Source organism: Symphalangus syndactylus, chromosome 11 (genome assembly GCF_028878055.3).
Source record: "Symphalangus syndactylus isolate Jambi chromosome 11, NHGRI_mSymSyn1-v2.1_pri, whole genome shotgun sequence".
Classification (NCBI taxonomy): domain Eukaryota; kingdom Metazoa; phylum Chordata; class Mammalia; order Primates; family Hylobatidae; genus Symphalangus; species Symphalangus syndactylus.
Genome location: NC_072433.2, coordinates 77,855,777 through 77,873,388, shown reverse-complemented (window position 1 = coordinate 77,873,388; position 17,612 = coordinate 77,855,777). Strand labels below are relative to the sequence as shown.

Here is a 17,612-nt window from a genome sequence, read left to right as displayed (position 1 = left end):
TTATATTGTCTGCCAAATCTCAAGTTTGTTATCATAACTCTGTGTGTGTGTGTGTGTGTGTGTGTGTGTGTGTGTGTGTGTGTGTGTGTATGTGTTGCCATCTTGGCTCACTGAAGCCTCGACCTCCTGAGCTCAAACAATCCTCCCACCTCAGCCTCCCGAGTAGCTGGGACTATAGGCACAGACCAGCATGCCCATCTCACAACTTTTTTGAGTAATCATTAACCAGAGTTTTGTTGTTTGTGGTGATTGTTTATTCAAGAATATTTGGAACAAGCATCCCTGCTTAATAGACAGTTACTAGGTAAGATCTGTATTAACAAATTAGTTTTCTCTACCAAATAAACATTTAAATAAGTTCAAAATAAAACATCTTACTATAAAGCAAAGGAACACATTTTGTTTTGTAAGAATTTAATGTGTAAATAAATACAGAAAAAGCATTACAGCAACAAAACAGTTTTGCTCATGATAGCAATTTTAAAGACACTTCAACAAATACTTTTATGTAAGAGGCTAATTCTGCAAAATAACATTCACTTTCCTATGGAATAATTTTACAGTCTCAGATTTTAAGCCAGAAAAATGAGATTCATGCTGGTAAAGCAACCTGCAAATCCTGCTTGTTCTCACAACTAGTATACTTTAACATTGTAAAAGGATCTTTCAAAGGGGGAAAGAAGGCTCTTAACGGTACCTCCCAGAGTAAATCCTTGCCCCAAGGGGCTGCCCTGCTATCTGCAAGACTAAAATGGTTATGACAAATTCAAAGCTAAAAAAAGAAATAACCTTTATCTTCAGTGTATCTGCCTGGTTCAAGTGGCTATCTGCAGATTTATAATAAGTAGGTAAACAACAATATTGATAAGATTTCTGAAAACTAAATGGTATTTGGCTCTGGTACTAGGGAGTTGAGAGAATAAAACACCTATGTTAATTATCAACTGCAAATGACTTTTTGTGAGGTTTCTATTCTAAGGCTTACTTTATTCATGTATTCCATTTAGAATCTTAAAATTTTTTGACAACTTCCTTTAAACAAGAAGTAATTCACAAATGGTTAACACAGCACTAAACTATTAAGATAGGTCCTCACACCCATCTTGAATTATTTAAGAAAGTATTGCCATTGAAAGTGATCTTTTTCCTGAGAAATTGATATTGCAAAATGGCACAAGACAATACACATTTTCTCCAATTTTCTGCATGAATACAAGAAAGGAAAATCAGATTATATTTTGTGAGGAAAACATGTTTCTTAAAATTGTGCTTTCAGTTATTCTCCAAATTACAAATTTTTAGAGGGTGAGAGCCAAATGTAAATTAAGTGATCTTTAAGGCAAGAGAATGAGTACATGTGGCAAATTTTGGTTGTTGTTTAAACAATTTTCATAGGAAATTGTTTATTAGTGGAGAAACTAAGGCACAGAAACAACCAAGCTCAGGTTCAAGGTTGAGTTTAATAGTACAGGTAGAAATAGAATCTAGGGATCTGATTCTCACATTAGAGGATAATATCTTCCCAAAGGGGAAAAATAAAATTATTTCTTTTGGTAGATAACATTGATAAATCATTTTTGAAATATATATGAATTTCCTTGAAAATCTTTGGCATTTGTGAGAGTCTTTGTAGGCTGAGATTTTTAGGTATTTTTTCCCAAAAAATATATAAAGTTAGGGGAGCTAGCTTTAAAGTTAAACAACAAAAAAATTAATCTTAATTTCAAAATGACCTGAGTTCATTTTGCATTTTTATATAAATCAATTGTACAGCTTGAGTACTCTGAAACATAAAAGGCCACCACACTTCACTTCATAGAGTTCACACACATGCATTCTACATATTTATATGACCAGAACTTATTTCACATTCACATAAAGTATAAAATAAAATGTCTTAGTCAAATTTTTCATAAGCCCAACTATTTGAAGATGTCAGTTATTACAGTGGGATGATTAATTCATATATCATACAGTATTAAGTTAGTCTCAAATTCAAGTATTTATAATATTCACCCCATGTGAAAGTTTCTTTGTACTGGCTAAGATGTGAGCTGTGAAACTTATATTGCTCAGGTTGGTATTTTTCCCTATGTGTATGTTTTCCATCACAAAACCTCTGTCTCACAATTCTGTACTTGTAAGAGCTCAGGTAGGTTTATGTAGTCATAATGCAGTAGTCTAGAACACACCATGTAAAGGTAAAAAATAAAATTATTTTCAAGTTTCTTTGTTTTTAAAGTGCTCCATGTGCTGTATTATATCAACTTTCAGGTTATAGAAATCCATTATGACTAGCAATAGTTTTACAAAAAGATCAGCAGTTAAGCAAGAACGATTTGTTCAAGTATGTATACATAGATTAAGAGAGCAAAAATTCTTTAGGCACATTCATTTTCAAATCATACAAAAAAAAACCCATGAGAGTACATAAGAGAGATGGCAGAGGTGTTTAGAAGGAATGTCAGAGTGTCAGGGAATAATCTGTAAGGTAACTGGTATGTAAACTCAAAGTGGTTTTGAATATTTTGGTAACAAATATTTGTCCAAAACAAACAAACAAAAAACAGAAACAAAAATAAATACTTATTCCTTACCAGAAAATACAAATCAAGTCTGTCCAAATGTTCAGAAGCTGCATCATAAAAATATTTTTTGAAAAATTTCATGCCTAATAGGTTGCTTCATCCATGTTGTCATCACTGTCTGCGCCAAAATCATCTCCATCTTCAAAGTATGAATTAATGTAGTCATTTTCCTAAGTGAAATGATATATTCCTTTGTAAACGTTAAAATGAATGAGTAGTAAGAAAATATTCCAGGCTTAAAAGTCTCTGCTTTTTTATCTGCTTCAAAAACACAACAGTTTTCACTTGTGTTTACCTGTGCCGCTTTCTTCCTTAAGACCACCACCTTCCACTCTTGTCAGGCACCAACTAGCTAAGAGAACATGAAGGGCTGCCCATACCATCTCAATAGGATAATATAGCTACTAACACATTACAGCTTACTGGGATGATACATAGTTTAGTTAGCTAAACCACTAAACACTTACCCAAAAAATGCACAGACACTCAAGAAAAAAAGCCAGTTTACATTAACATCCATTAGACCACACCAGTACTGAGATTTTTAGTCATAAAACATAACTGAGCATAAGCCAGAGAGACTTTTACTTCATATTAAAAAAAAAAAAAAGGCCTCATGATACCAAACCAAATCCAAAAGATGCCTATATTATATTCTATCTAAGGCTTCTTAGTTTCTTTTTTCTTGTGGCTGAATAAGACTATCATCCACGCAAATAACTCAGAAAATATCTGTGCTTTCTATCAAAAATTCAAAATCTTACTTTCTTATTTATTTTTCTGGGCCTCCAGTATCTTACAATCAAAAATCCACTTTGGATATAAATTAAACCTAAGAGTTATTAATCAGTTGCAATGTATGGATTGTAGTTGGATTCTGTTTGAAACAAACAAAAAAACTTTTTGACACAACCAAGAAAATTCAATACTGGCCAGATATTTGATGAAATTAAGGAATTATATTTCATTGTATGGGATGTTATAATGATACAGTGATGTTGTTAAAGAGCACTTATTTTTGAATCCATACTGAAATACTTGTGGATGAAATGATACAATGCCTAGGATTTTCTTTGGAATCCAAGGCACATGGGGCACGGGGAATGGGATGGGTGGACAGGGAGGGATTGGGTAGATGAATGAGTGGTTGAAAGATTAGCTATGAATTGACCATTGTTAAAGCTGAGTGATAAGACCATGGGTGTTTCTTTTACTAGTCACTACATTTTTGCACATGATTGAGATCTGCTATAATAAGAAATTAACGTCCACATCTCTACTATCTATAGTAAGAAATACAGACTATTCTCAAATTTTACTAATTTTTTTCCAAAGTTTTTTTTTTTTTAATCTAGATAGTGGGATTTTTAATATATTCACATAATGCAAGAAAGGTAACATGCATTATTCACTGTACAGGCATTCTTTAGACAGTTATCTCATTACTTTTTCTTCCCTAGATACTTTCTTCCCTAGATACTTTCTTCCCTAGATACTGTAAGTTTCTGCATTCAGCTAAGACCATTCCCATCTCTGGAAAGTTGGCCTGGCTTTTCTGGTGCCAAAAAAATTTGGCAATATTTAGACACCTGAGTGAAGCTTGGGGCCTGTGTACCAGGAGAGGGTGGCATGGTTGAGAGTTCAAATGAGGTCTCATTGTAAAGGAGACCTTTGGCAAGAACACTTGTGTAGAAATAAAAGTAAGCCGATTTGTACATAAAGTGGAGATGAATAAGGAAGGGATACTCTAGTATTCCAAATCAAGCATATGTCACTTGTGTTTTAGACATGAGTACCTCCTCCAAGTTCTGTTTAAGTGATTCAAATTTGGTAATTGTGTGACGTTAGTAATCTTTTTTTTTTCTTTGAGACGCAGTCTCACTCTGTCACCCAGGTTGGAGTGCAGTGGTGCGATCTTGGCTCACTGCAAGCTCTGCCTCCCCGGTTCACGCCATTCTCCTGCCTCAGCCTCGCGAGGAGCTGGGACTACAGGCGTCCGCCACCACGCCCAGCTAATTTTTTGTATTTTTAGTAGAGACGGGGTTTCACCGTGTTAGCCAGGATGGTCTTGATCTCCTGACCTTGTGATCCGCCAGCCTCGGCCTCCCAAAGTGCTGGGATTACAGGCGTGAGCCACCACGCCCAGCCCCAATGTTAATAATCTTGATACAGGTATGAAGTAGTGAAACCTATAAAGTAGTTTCAGTAGTGAAACTACTGGTGGCTTAAATGGTTCTAGGCTCTCATTTGAGCCCTTGTGTTTTTCTTCAATTATAACATTCAAAAGATTGAAGAAGAAAAGTCTTTACTTTCTTGATTTTATTAATAGGTGTTACATAGATAATTTGCCTCATTTCATTCTTCAAAAGAAAATGCGCATCAAATCCTCAATACATTGGATAAATTTACCACAAATTTTAATTAATAATTGCTAAAAAAGAGCAGAGAATAATAATTTTAAATGTAGAAAGGTATTAATGAAGATCTCCTTTCCATCCCTCACTCAGCCATACATGCAGAACACACATTTATGCAAGCAGACATTGTCAACAGAGCATTGCAAATGCCAGTCTTGTCTAGAGTTCTGACCATACAAACTAGAACCTATAGCACCACCACCCTACTACCGCCATGGCAGTGTGACAATCAAATATATCTCCAGACCCTACCAAATATCCCTTCAAGAGTATTGAAAACCACTGGTTTACAGCAACAAGCTTTCAAATATGACCCAAACTTGGCTCTTCCATTCAAAGCAACTGAGCTTTCTAAAATATAAACATGATTATACCATTCCACTGTTTAAAACCCCTCAATGCTCCCCACGTACTCAGGATAAAGTCAAATTTCTCAGCTTGACATTCAGAGTCCTTAATGACCTGCTCATCTCTCCAGCTTCATCTCTCAACATAAGCGCACTTAACACCCTCTAGTCCAGCCATACCGATTTATCTGGTCAGTTAAATTAAGATGCTACACTCTCATCACCTGCAAGCCTCTCTCCATGCTCTTTTTTCTCCCTGCAAGTGTCCACTCCATTCCATGTTCCTATCTTGATCTGATTAGCTCTTCAGATCACCTAAATTGTCTTCTTTAAAATATCATCTTTGATATACCTAAAATAGACTTTGGTGTGCCCATAGCATCTCTTATGTGCTGCTATAGCATCTGGTACTACCATATCACAGCATTATTCACTATATATTAACTGTTACCTTTTTTGTCTCTCTAGTAATTTCCCTGAGAGAAGAACTGTATCTTATCTTCATATTCCCATTGCCTAGTACAATTCCAAGGATATACTTAGTGTACACTTACTATAGGTTGAATGAAAAAGAACTGAAGAGTTACACATTTATACAGGGTAACTATGAGGAGGGATGCAATCAGAGAGATTATGGCAAGAAAAAGAAGCCCGAGGGAAGAACCCTGAAGAATACTGACATTTAAAGACTAGAAAGAACTCAAGAGACCCCAAAAATGTACCAGAAATAGGAGAAAAACGAGAAGCATTATGTAACGAAAATTAAGGGAAGCAACCATGTTTGTCTATGACTTGGCAATTAGCACAATGCCTGACATATAGAAGATGCATATAATTGCTATAAATTGTTGAATTTAAATAAAGGAAATTATAAATATATATAAATAAAAATGTTTATTTATATATATTTATATTTTTATATATATATATATTTTATATATATATATAAATATAAATATATATCTGTTGCCCAGGCTGGAGTGCAGTGGCACGATCTCGGCTCACTGCAACCTCTGCCTTCCGGGTTCAAGTGATTCTCCTGCCTCAGCCTCCCAAGTAGTTGGGATTACAGGCACCTGCCACCACGACTGGCTAATTTTTCTATTTCTAGTACAGACAGGGTTTCATCATGTTGGCCAGGCTGGTCTCGAACTCCTGACCTTGTGATCCACCCACCTTGGCCTCCCAAAGTGCTGGGATTACAGAGTAAGCCACTGCGCTTGGCCAGGAAATAATATTTTAATAATAGAGCTGTCGGAAGTGTTAAATGCTGCAGAAAAGTTAAGTGACATAAAGGCTAAAATTTGTCTATGGTGAGCGTGGTAGCAATAATTTCTTTCTTTAAGCTACTTCTATTTGTCAAAAGCAGTAATTTGAATAGGATAGAGGTGAAACAAAGATTGAAAAGAGCTAATGGTGGGGGAGGGGGAGGGGTGATGACAGCTAAAGAAGCTTTTCAAGAGATGGCATGAGGGAGAATGTGGACAACATATTTTACAATGGGAAATGAACATGTTTTAATTCATGAATGGAAGAGACAGGCAGAAAAAGAGGTTAAAAATATGGAAAGGGAAATGACCGGAGGACTACGGTTCCAAAAAAGGATAGGACTGTTAGCCCCAAATGGGATAAAGAGGATTTCCTCCCTTGATCAAAGAAAAAAAGAGGAGGAAGGAAGACACTGAGTTTGAATGCAGAGGACATGAAATTAATAGAGTTTCCTCTTGATGACTTCATTTCCTGTATGGAGGTACTATCACCTGATAAGAGTGAAAGAAAAGGTAGTATAAGAAGAAAGAAGTTGATCTTAAGTAATTGCTGTAGAGAACTGACTTAGAAACAGAAAACATGTTAGCCAGCAAAATGGGGCTCGTGTTTTTTGAAGGGCATCAATTTCTGTTCTTCCCAAGAAATGCTCAATAGGTCAGATTTGAAAGGGAAAGAGGTAGAGAATGGAAATGATCAAAGTTGGCTTTGGTCTAGAGTGTGCACTAGGAGGACAAGAGACAAGAATAATGGCAAAAAAGAAGATGAAGGGTGAGCAAGGGTCTAAGTTTCTTAGAAAAGAAAATTAAAACAGAGAACAAATAAAGGGGAAAGAGATGATCAGAAGTACTGACAGTCTCAATCATGTCAGAGAGCAATGGAAATAAAAACATGAATGATCTGAAAAGAAGGCTGGAGACAAATGTGATCTACCACAAATGTGACATATTTAATTTTTAAATGTTTAGACTTAAAATTTATCTGAAAGAATAGACAGAATATTCAGGAAAACTGAAAAAAAAAAAAAAAAAAAAGAGTAGCAAGGAAGACATACCCTACGAACATTAACAAATGATCCAAAGCTTCTACTACTTGGAACAGCTTAGTGTTGGTTCAAAATAGATCAATGGAACAGAGAACAGAAGTAGAAATGGGAATCTAATAGCTGACACAGGAAGAATTTCAAAATCAATGAGGAAAGCAAATTATTTAAGAAATGAGGTTAGCAGCTGGCTAGCCACTTAGAAACAGATAAAAAAATGTATCCAAACTTCTCTGTTTATATCAATATAAATTTCAAAAGAATACCAAATTTAATGCAAAATAAATATAGTATAGATTTCATAGTTGGAACAGTTTCCGGAGAAGCAAAATTTAGGAATGTGGTATAAGAGGCTGAAATGGAATGAAGACAAAGGTCACCAGAATGGAGAAGAAACTCTCCTCCTAGGGTTACTGTCTGAGGTGTCTACAAAGTCCCGAAGAGGCTGTGGTCTGCAAAGTTACCCTGCTAAAAACACCTGATTGACTCCAGCTAATTCTGAAATGTACTATGTACATTTCATTCTAAAAGTCAGACATCCCAAATCGAAAACACAGAGTCCTGACTCAGCCAGATACCTGAGGTTAAATGATCAATCTTCTCTGACAGTGTCCACATGCATTTTGGAATTTGAAACACACTGCAGGGATTCTCCTCTAGACCTATGTGGTTAAGTCCTCCATTACCTGAATTGCTGACTTAAATTTTTATGTTGTTAAATCTTAACTGCACTAATCTGATCAATCTCCTTAACTTGCAGATTTATACTTACAAAGTTGCCAATCATTTTTATCTCCTATATTCAATTTGACATCATTATAATTTCAATGCTATAATAGTTCTCTCGACAGCAAGGAATCGATGCCATTGATAACAATACGCTTCCGGTTCCCATCATCTTGGTTTCTGTTTATTGATTTTAATACATACTATATATCTGATTCCTTATTAGATAAACCTTATTAATTTTGCTAGCATCCCCAAATGAATCATTACCTCTTCTTGCTCTTCTTCATCATATTCCTCCTGTTCTGCAGCATCATCGTCATCGTCATCATCACCTTCTTTACTTTTCTCTTTGCTTCCTTCTTTCTCTTCATTTTCCTCATCTGATTTTTCACCATCACCTCTTTTTTCCAATTCCTGGTATAAGTGAGTTTCATTAATTTGTATGGAAACCACTAGACTGCTGACTTCCCTGCTTAGCCTTAAGGGAATAGTTATCTATCACCTTATTCTACTCCCATCTTACCACCACCTCCTGGCCACCACCTAGGAAACTATGAGTCAACTCAAGAAAGAAGGAATTTACTGTCTCACCGTTAAACCAGCATTTTCTTTGATTTTGTTACTAATAATTGGGTTTCAGCTCTAATGCACAATGCTTTACTTTTATAATTTCTCTCCTACCTTCTCTTTTTTTTGAGAGAAAGTCTCATTCTGTCACCCAGGCTGGAGTGCAGTGGCACGATCTCGGCTCACAGCAACCTCTTCCTCCTGGGTTCAAGTGATTCTCCTGCCTCAGCTTCCTGAGTAGCTGGGACTACAGGTGCACACCACCACGCCCGGCTAATTTTTTATTAGAGACAGGGTTTCTCCATGTTGGCCATGCTGGTCTCGAACTCCTGGTCTCAAGAAATCTGCCCACCTTAGCCTCCCAAAGTGCTGGGATTACAGGCGTGAGCCACAGTACCTGGTGGTCTATCCTACCTCCTTCTAAAATATTTGAGGTGACTTAGGTTATGGAGAACTTTTAGAATGTTATTTCGTTTTCCTTCTAACATAAAAGGAGAAAAAATAAGGTAATAGTATTCTCTCAAAATGTGTATGTATCACTTTATACATGAGACCATTTAATACTATTATTATAATAGCAAGTCATCCTGGGTTAGATTATCTTAGTTGCATTTTATCTGTGTCTTTATCTTTTTTCTCTCTCATTATTTACTTCCTGTTGCCAGGAATTCTTGTTTCTTAATATATCTGGCAGATTGAGAAGACAGAAATTAAAACTCAAATCACAGTCAATACTAGCAATTATTAGAAATTCTAAAAGAGAAGACAAAAGAGAGATGCAGAGTTAGGAAAGCTTTGACTCCATGAGAGTCCCACTTATCCACAAGTGGAACCATCAGGGAATAGTACACAAAATTAACTTTAAAATTACATCTTTGTATTTCTATTATGACTACCAACATTTTTTTCATTTAATAAAAAGTGACCTATTTTCATTACTGTCACTATCTGTTCAATAAATTGTACTATGCTCAATTTGCACATGATAGAATTTCACAAGTTTTCCAGGAGTCAATAATTTCACATATTAATACTCATAATTAAGGCATAAGTCACCTCAGCTAAAATGTGATTATTCTTAAACAGAAATTGGAATACTAATTCATGAATCTGCAAACACTCCATCTCTATTATAAGGTATTTGCTTTGTAGATTACATATAGAGAGAAAACAGATTTTATATCTGGAGTAACTACAACTTAGCTATTCCTTTACTGGTTCTTAAATGCTTATCTTTAAAAATCCTTCTAATCAAATTCAAATTTGAATTTAAGGAAATCAAAGACAATAGAGAGACTACATTAGATAGGCTCAATTTCTAATCAAAATTCAAACTCCACCTTTCTTGTCTGCTTAACCCACTCAGGCAGAACCAATGAGACCAAGGTAATAGACATAAGATGATTTATCTTGATAGTGACTCATGTGTTGTCTTATATGAGTTATTAGTACAATATAATGTGTGCAATTTTTCCAACTGGCAATCCCTTTGTAAAAGTGCAAGTAAAGAAAAGCGTGCTTACGGATATTTTGTAGCATCTATAATAAGATATACACACACATATATGATGCTGTTAATATTATAATTTTTTAAATATTTTAATCAGATCACAGTAAAAAGACCTGCAACCAATAAGTTTGTGTAGTTAATAGGAAATTGTAGTGCCATATTTATGTAGTGCCATATTTATTTAGCTCTGTGCAGGGTACACACTATATCTAAAAAAATCATGCTATTATTTTATAATTAAGAACACAGTTATTTAAACCAGTTATGTAAAAGTAGTTTTTTTTTTTTTTTTTTTGAGATGGAGTCTTGCTCTGTCACCCAGGATCGAGGACAGTGGCACGATCTCAGCTCACTGCAAGATCCACCTCCCGGGTTCACATCATTCTCCTGCCTCAGCCTCCTGAGTAGCTGGGACTACAGGTGCCCGCTACCACGCCTGGCTAATTTTGTTTGAATTTTTAGTAGAGATGGGGTTTCACCATGTTAGCCTGGATGGTCTCGATCTCCTGACCTCGTGATCCACCTGCCTTGGCCTCCCAAAGTGCTGGGATTACAGGCGTGAGCCACGGCGCCTGGCCAAAAGTACTTTTTAAATACAGTATTCATTCAGTGCCACATAAGAACTAGGAAGTCTATATTTCTATTATTGCTACCTGAAATATCTTCAAAAAAAATCCTCATCTTTATTTCCACCACATAGATCTAAATCAGACTCATAAAATAGGTTAAAAATAGCAGATTTATGCAACTTTTTAATAAAAACTGATCTCAAAGCCACATAGTCTCATTGCTTCATTCCTTTTGCATTTAAGCTACTAGTTTTAGCTCTTCTACTTACTAGTCTCCATTTTCTCTCCTGTTGAGATTTAACCATCTAACCTTACTACTTTACAGATTTAAGAATAAAATGAATAATATAAAGACATTGAAAACTGTTCAATTATGGACAGAGAGCAGTTCTTCTGATTTAAATATTATACAGCCTTACAGCCACCATACAGAGCCTCCTGTTATGCAGAAATAAGAAACCTCAGATATTAGTTTACCACTAATTATTCACACATTAATCATGAGATTTGAATGTATGTCACTCCCTCTCCATCCACGAATGTTCTATTATAAAGAAACTTGGAACTGCTTTTGCTGAAAAAACCAGCAATAAGAGAGTCATCTGGGAATAACTTTTGCTCTACTAAACTCATTGGTATTTCTAGATTTAAATTTCCAGTTTTTCCAGAGTGTGTCCTGAAAAAGGTGTTTAAATGTAGACAGAATAGAAATACAATTTGTTACCAGGAGAAACCACACCCAGAGGTCCAGATCAATCTTCCTTACAGCACATGTCATCTTAGCAAGTTTTCTCCAGGAAGCTTTTAGAATAGCTGGAACCTGAGTTCAATCAATACAAACTGGCTGGAACTGCATTCCCATCATTCCACCATAGTTAAACCTGACAGTTATCACTGCTCCTTCATCAGTACTCTGGCTTTATTTTTCAGACATGTTGTCTCTAACTCAAGTACTGGTCAAATAATAAAATAAAAATATGAGTTTCCACTACCAAGTAGCTGTGCCAACTTGGCCAGGGAAGTAAAAATTTTAAAGCCTTGACTTCCACATCTGTAAAGAAGGAATAATACCCGCCTCTCCTTGTTGTTATGAACTCTTATGGACATAACATATGTAAAGAGCTCATCAAGGAAGAAGGCACAGAGTAAGTTTCAATAATGTGTTAGCTGTTACTGTCGTCATCATCATCATCATCAAGGCAAGACAATGCATGCACTGATAATGGTAGTAAATTGGTATAACCTCCATACAGAGCAATGTAACAACAGCTATCCATTTCATACAGCGCACGTAAGTACTGACCAAACAAATACTTCTAGAAATCTAAGTATGTGAAATGACATACTTCACATGAATTCATTGCAGCATTGTTAATAACAGCAAAACACTAGATGAAACATAATGTCCGTATGTCCAATTATGTAGGACATTAATTAAATAAATTACAGTTCATTTTTATAGTGCAGCACCCCCGTCCCCCCCCCCAAAAAAAGGATGAGGTAACTCTACACAGATTGATATGGAACCATATCCAAGGTATTTTGTTAAGTGGTAAAATGAAAATGCAGAATGTAATATGTTACCTCTGTCTTTAAAAAGAAAAAAAAACTCGTATTTGCTATGTATGAAACACTTCTGGAAAAAGACATATAAGAAACTAGTAACATTGGTTGTCTATAGGAAGGGAACTGGATGACTAGGGACAGGAATAGGAGGGAAAATTTTCAGTGTTTTAACCTTCTGAATCTTACATTTTTTATTTTTGAAATATTTAAATTTTTAAAATTTTCAGTGCTTTAACCTTCTGAATCTTACTTTTTTTATTTTTGAAATATTTAGATAAAGAAAGCTATAAAAATAAGTTCTATAAAATACATTTTTCCTTCAATAGAGTCTTCAATACTTAACATAAGACCAAAAAAAAAAGCATTAAAACTGTACATATTAACCAATAGGAGGAAAAATGAGAAGTTTTTAAAAGAATTACATATGTAACTCTTTTTAAAACTTGTTCACGTTTCTCTCCGCCTGCATGATTCAAATATAAGCAGAAAGGGGGATACAGTGAAAAAGAAAGAGGTGACAGAAGGTGAGGTAAGTGGCCAGGTGAGTGGTAACGAAAGACAGGACAGTCCCTCCACATCTCTCAGCCTGCAAAGTTCAAACCTTCCCAGTTACCTTATACGCTGGGCTTGCTTCTGCCAAATTTACATTATTAAAAAGTAAGAGAATGCTGAAAGGTTGAAACAGAGCAAAACGAGGTAGGATCTTTTACATTTTTTCAGTTGACTTGTATAAGAAGAAGAAAACCTTACCTCAATTTTTTTCAACACGTCTGCAGTACGAGTGAGTGATGTGCCTTTGCCTGCGTCTTTTGCCTTTTTGGGTTTTGAGCCTGCTGAAGTAAAACTACCAGTTAACACATTTTTCTGCAACTGCATCTGTGTATTATATTTCCTTGTCTTTGTGTATGCTGTCCAGCATTGTGCTACTGCATCCTAGGCAGTCACATAGTTTTCAGAGTAAATTAATTTTCTCAAAGAATAAACAAATCATACCTCACCAATTTTCCAATGATGAGAAATAAATGATAATCACTTAGGATTTTTTTTTAAGACTGAAGTTAACTATATTTTTTACTAGTTCTGAACACTGGTATTGGCAATTAATATCATTAGGGCCAAAACAGCTAAAATGTTGCCTCAGATAGAGAAGTACCAAAAGTATAGTGAAAGGCTCCCACAAATCCACCTGCACTGGCTTCTCCTTCACAGGTAAGTGTACTTCATTTTAACCAGAGGAATCTTACCAGGTGTGTAAAATAAAAAGGAAGTGCAGGATAAATATTCCTTTCAGCTTTAAAGTCAACTACAGATTTGTGATCATCTAGGACATGACCAGTATCATTCATGCACATGTATTTTATTACCAAAATAATATATTTGCCCAGTAAAAACCAATGGTATAAAAGACAGAAGATAAACTGCCATATCTCAAAATTCTGCATTCAAGCTAAATATGATTATATACTGTATCTTTAAAATAAAATAAAAATACTTCTGCCTTAAATATATATGTGCAAAAAATGTAAATTCTGTATGTACTTCATTTACCAATGGTGAAAGAGATGACAGTGCAACACAGAAGTATCTTTGGAATAAAGATTAAAATAATTAAACTGAATACACTCATCATATGAATCTGAAAACTCAAAAGCATGTAAGTGAAATAAAATGTTGTAATGGCTTTGGGCTACATAATTTTTTTTTTTTTACTCCTATCAAAAACATTGCATTTTGAGGCTATTCTGAAAGTGCAGGGTCTAGAGAAGTATTTCACATATAAATTCTGCCAGTCAGTACCAAAGCAATATGATAGGCTACAAAATTGTCCCATTGTGGTCAGAGAGTGTTACAGCTCTTTTCCAAAATAAAGCTAAACACTTAGAAATTACTTTGTAAGAGGAAAATGTGGCTCAGAAAGATGTAATTCTGTTAAAGATTAACATTTAACCTACAAAAGAAAATTTTTAGATTGTGGCAGATGACCCATAACTGATGGAATTACAACTTACTGTGTTATACTGAATTGCCCCTAGGGGAATTACTGAGCTCAGAGCTCCCAAACATATGTATTAGTGAGGTTTCTCAAACAAAAGTAATAGTTAGATTTAATGATGGGTAACTTTCTCTAACCCCCTTGAGGGCAAAGACTGTTTAATATGAACTGTAACGCATAAAATATAGCATCACATATGAACAAGATCTCTATAAATATTATAATATTAATGCCAAAAAACATTAGCTAAGAATGTATTCTACTTACATCATGAAGTCTTTTTCCAAGAACTTTTTATCAAATTATTTAATTTCATAACATAAACCTTTGTTAAAGGGATACTAGAGAATATGGCCAGGTAAGTAAACTTATTTTTTTTTCCATCTTTGGCCAAGTATCTGCATATATTTGAATAGTTTCCTTTAACACATGGCAGTAGCTGGTTCTTCAAGAAACAACTGTTTTCAGCCTTTGACTCTACTGTTACTGTTTACTTGCATGTAAATCAATGGAGGACATCTTAACAAAAAGGAGAGTACAAGCTTATCAGAAACAAGACAAAAAAATTACACAATATGTAATAAAAAATACTAGAGCAAAATGAGAAGCAAAGTTTCATTGTTTCTTCGTTTATTAACAAATGGAAATCCTGATACATTGGGAGCTTTTACTGATTAATGTGGGTATAAAATCCCAGGGATGACATATTTGAAAACATTAACTCTTCCAAAATGAACACATTCTTCTCAGCTTTAAAGTCAACTACAGATGTGTGATCCTCTAGGACATGACCAGTATCATTCATGCACATGTATTTTATTATGAAAATAATATATTTGCCCAATAAAAACCAACGGTATAAAAGACAGAAGATAAATTGTCGTATTTCAAAATATTCTTTATGCAAGCTAAATATGATTATATACTGTATATTTAAAATAAAATATACTCTGCCGTAAATACACATGTGCAAAAAATGTAAATTGTGCATGTACTTCAAATATTGCATTGTATTGTATGTCAATTATATCTCAATCAAGGTGTTAAAAAGGGGAATGGGAATTCCTTCTCTTCTCTTCTCTTAATTGACAACCCCACTGTTCTTAACCTCTCTGGCTACCTTCCTTTTTCACTCTTCATTCTTCATAGCAAAATTCTAAGACTCATCTGTGCTAGCTGTCTCCATTTCCTAAGCTCCATTTACCGGTTAAGCCATTCCAATCTGGATTCTACCTCTGCGAATCTTTCAAAAAGCTCTCACTGAGTTCACCAATAACCAGCATATCAAAAATGAGTGAACATTTTCCAGTCTTCGTCCTATTTGACCTCTTAGCAGCAATGTCTAACATCTTTTAACATTGTTGACCACCTTCCGAAATACCAGACTACCTGGTGTAACTCTGCTCTCCTGGTTCTCCTCCTCCCTCTCTCTTTCCAGTTCCCTTCTTTGCCATTCAATCTCCTCTACCAGCCCATTAAATGTTGGCATTCCTGTAAGCTCAGGGTTAGGCTCTCCTTTATTCTAATTATCTAATTCTGCCCTAGACCATCTCATCCTTTCTCTTGGTCTCAATGATCATATCTCTGATAATGACTACTATCTCCATTTTGAGGTTCACTCCCCTGTCTCCAACAATATATTTAACATTTATATTTGTATATTTCAAAGGAACCATAAGTAACACCTTTGAACTGAACTTCTGATTTTCTCTCACAAACCTAGTATTTCCTTACTTCCTCTCCCACAACTATGTCTCAGTAAACTCCTACTCATCCTTCAATCTCAACTCCAATTCCATGTCCTCAAAGAACCCTTCCCAATGAGGACAGTGTGTTTTTCTTTAGTGATTTTACCCCATTTGACTACAAGCTCCGTGAGGACAAGGATTATTACCACTTTGCTCAGTTTTATTCCTGTCAGCACAATGTCTGGCAATAATAGATAACTATTTACTGAATGAAATTACTAAAGAAAAACAAACTGTAAACATTCACTTTGGCATTCTTCTATACAACATAAAGCTGTATTTTATTGGTTTCCTGATTTTAAAATGCTTTAGTTAATAATTTATAATGTAGCCAGTATAATAAAAAATCTGCAGTTACGCAAATGAAAAGGTCTACAACAATTCAAAAGTCTTTCTTAGCATCTCCACAATTCCATAACTACAGGAAAATCCTAAGTGAATAAATGCAGGAACAGAAAACCAAATACTGCATGTTCTCACTTATAAGTGGGCGCTAAATACTGAGCACACATGGACATAAACATGGGAACAACAGACACAGTGAACTACTAAAGTCGAGAGGGGAGGACAGGATGGAGTGGGTTAACAAACTACCTATTAGGTAGTACACTCACTACCTGAGTGCAACATACTAACGTAACAAACCTGCACATGTACCCCTGTATCTAAAATAAACACTGAAATTTAAAAAAAGATAAAAAATTTAAAAATTAAAAAATAAGACATACACAAAGAAAAGGCAACAACTGAGAAAAAAAACACCCAAAAGACAAACAACAAAAAACAAGCTTTAGCAAAATAGTTATAATGCATATATATATACACACACACATACATGGGGGGACAGAGAGATGGAGAGAGAGAGTCAGGGTCTCAGACAGGGTGTCAGGGTCTTGCTCTGTCTTCCAGGCTTAAGTGCAGTGGTGCAGTTTAGACTAACTGCAGCCTCTGCCTCTTCAGCTCAAGTGATTCTCCCACCTTAGACTCCCAAGTAGCTGGGACTACAGGTGCACACCACCACACTTGGCTAATACTTGTTTTAACTTTTGGTAGAGACAAGTTCTCACTGTGTTGCCCAGGCTGGTCTCAAACTCCTGGGCTCAAGTGATCCTCCCACCTCAGCCTCCCAAAATGCTGAGATTACAGGCATGAGCCCCCTTGTCTGGCTCAAAATAAGAAAAGCATTAAGAACAGTGAGTATCACTTTGGGTTGACAAGTCCATATTAACAGAATGTAAGAAATAACCGTTTCCTACCTGAATTACTATTA

At 35.4% G+C, this 17,612-nt stretch overlaps 1 protein-coding gene across 21 annotated transcripts in view; it reads right to left on the bottom strand.

Annotated features, from left to right (window-relative positions):
* Nucleotides 1-231: 231 nt before the first annotated feature.
* Nucleotides 232-17,612, bottom strand: part of POLR3G (RNA polymerase III subunit G) — a 41,823-nt gene continuing 24,442 nt past the window's right edge. For 11 of the 21 annotated variants that reach the window (XM_063612265.1, XM_063612266.1, XM_055298018.2 and 8 more), the window contains 3 exons: nt 13,352-13,434; nt 8,657-8,803; nt 232-2,758 (listed from right to left, as the gene is read on the bottom strand). In XM_063612265.1, the coding sequence (XP_063468335.1) occupies nt 2,672-2,758; nt 8,657-8,803; nt 13,352-13,434 (317 nt within the window). In that variant the 3' untranslated portion in view covers nt 232-2,671. The remainder of the gene's footprint in view (nt 2,759-8,656; nt 8,804-13,351; nt 13,435-17,612) is intronic. The other 10 variants (XM_063612268.1, XM_063612280.1, XM_063612270.1 and 7 more) reach the window with 1 other exon arrangement.